At 37.2% G+C, this 2500-nt stretch overlaps 1 protein-coding gene across 2 annotated transcripts in view; it reads right to left on the minus strand.

Moving 5' to 3' along the window:
- LOC125040655 (venom protease-like) overlaps nt 1–2500 on the minus strand; it is a 16552-nt gene that overhangs the window by 1492 nt on the left and 12560 nt on the right. For both annotated transcript variants that reach the window (XM_047635325.1, XM_047635324.1), the window contains 3 exons: nt 2348–2447; nt 2127–2196; nt 1–1348 (listed from right to left, as the gene is read on the minus strand). The exon at nt 1–1348 is cut by the window's left edge and continues 1492 nt beyond it. In XM_047635325.1, coding sequence (XP_047491281.1) covers nt 1181–1348; nt 2127–2196; nt 2348–2447 — 338 coding nt within the window. In that variant the 3' untranslated portion in view covers nt 1–1180. The remainder of the gene's footprint in view (nt 1349–2126; nt 2197–2347; nt 2448–2500) is intronic.

Below are 2500 nucleotides of genomic sequence, written 5' to 3' on the forward strand. Positions count from 1 at the left end.
GCTTTCTCACCTTTCCAGCAACCGTATTAGTATCCCAGTAACTGGTAATGGACAGTTACATAATCATTCACAAATTACTCCAGACCAGTTCTTTTGACAGAAACTTATCAATCTCCTCTATATCAAAGCTGAAAATCGTTAACAATGTCTTTATCTGATGCGGACCTAACACCACTGGATTTTTAAATCACGCTTACCTTATGAGCATAAAACATGTCTCATCGTCATTATTCATAGCACTGACACTTAGTTACGTCAGATGATACAAAAAAGAAATAAGGCTTAAAACACAAAGAATAATTTTGCCTATCTGATTAAGCAATTATGGAAGTTAAAGTGGGTGGAATGAACGAAGATGGTAATAACGGTATTGAATGATAACATTGCAAGCAGTGATGAAAGTCGTGATGATAGCGATCAATAATAATGAAAATAAGTCGTAGTAGAAAAAATAATGAAGAGGATTATGATAATGTTATCAGTGATGGTGCTCTTTTAATTACAATGATTCTTTGAATGATATATGGCTTATTGGTACAAGTCACACGGCAGGTTTTGCTCTCTTCGTTTCTATTATTTAACATCGATGCGTATATCATTTTCTATAGTAACGCCAAGTGCAGATTCATGACAAAATAACTTCCAAAGTAAAGGTTTTAAGAGACGCTTTAAGATATAAAAGATGTCGATGTTAACCTAAAGGAAATTAATTCGATATTATTCTATACAGTTTACAATGTAAACGCTTTATTTGCTCTTCCTCTACTCTTTTCGTCTCTTGCTGAATCTCTCAATCTCTTCATTCACAAGACCAAAGCACACGAATGTTTAAATCAAAACATGGTTCGTAGACTCATATCTACACGCCAAGGCCTAGTGATTCACATTGACAAAAAAAATACCAGCAATGATATAGCTAAAGACTTAATTCTTACAAAAAACGAAACTTATTTGTATAAGGTATCTAAAACATATTTGTACAAGGTATTTAACAAATATACAAAAAACACAAATACACGTAAAAAGCAAAACGATTGAAAACTTAAAGAAATAATACCAACACCTCGTTCGCCACTCAAATAAACCACCTCGAACGATCATAACATATAAAACAAAAGTAAAACAGATCAACAAAAAAGGGGAAAGTTCAGGCAAAAGAAGAGTGATAAACCGGACTAAATCACGGATAATCGGAGAAGGCCGTTTCCCGGATCCACTCCAAGCGCGGACGAATGGCGGTGTAGAGGCCGGGGAAGTCCGCCAGGCCGCAGCCGTAGCCCGCGCTCACCACGCCGGCTGCCATGTAGACCCCGAAGTGGTTGTACATGGCAGGGGCGCCGGAGTCTCCCTGTGCGGCAGAGGAGGGAGAGGGAAGAGAGAGGAAAGTGCTGGTTTTTGAAAGCAGTGACATACTGGATTGTTATATTCATTGTTTTAAAATGTTTGTAGTTTAATTTTATAATAGTATGTAATATCATTTTACTGTAATATTCGTGGGCACACACACACACACACATATATATATATATATATATATATATATATATATATATATATATGTGTGTGTGTGTGTGTGTGTGTGTGTGTGTGTGTGTGTGTGTGTGTGTGTGTGTGTGTGTGTGTGTGTATGTGTATATATACATATTCATATACATATACACATATACATATACATATACATATACATACACATGTACATTATATAGAGACAGATATATAGATATAAAGGCAAACAGATAGATATATACATACATATGCATATAGATACATGTACATACATACAGATGCATATACATACATATATATACATACATATACTTATAGATACATATACTTATACATACATATTTATACATACACACACACACACACACACACACACACACACACACACACACACACACACACACACACACACACACACACACACACACACACACACACACACACACACACACACACACACACACACACATACACACACACACACACACACACACACACACACACACACACACACGTATACATATAGATATACATATATACATATATACACCCACGCACACACCCACACGTGTGTGTTAAAACACGTATAAATGTACATAAGAAAACATCAAAGAACGCACATGACACGCATCTTTGCCTCCGCGGACGTCACCCGCGCAGAGAAAGTCTTCATTAATCCCGTCAGGAAATCTAAGGAGAAATATAAGGCTAATGACAATAATAATAATGACAATGACCATAATAATGATAATAGGGATGATGATGATGATGATAATAGTAATAATAATGATAACAACAACGACAGAAAGACAAAAACAGTGACAAGGAGAGCGCCCCTCACCGCCTGGCGTAGTGGGCGACGGACTCATAGGCAGAGGCACACTTGCTCGCCGGGAACACTTCGACTGTCACTTCCCTCAGGACGTTACTCATCTCTCCGTCTGGTGCATGGTTGGACGCATAGGAGATGAGTTATTTACTGATTGTTTTATTG

The sequence above is a fragment of the Penaeus chinensis genome, chromosome 29 (genome assembly GCF_019202785.1).
Source record: "Penaeus chinensis breed Huanghai No. 1 chromosome 29, ASM1920278v2, whole genome shotgun sequence".
Taxonomy (NCBI): Eukaryota; Metazoa; Arthropoda; class Malacostraca; order Decapoda; family Penaeidae; genus Penaeus; species Penaeus chinensis.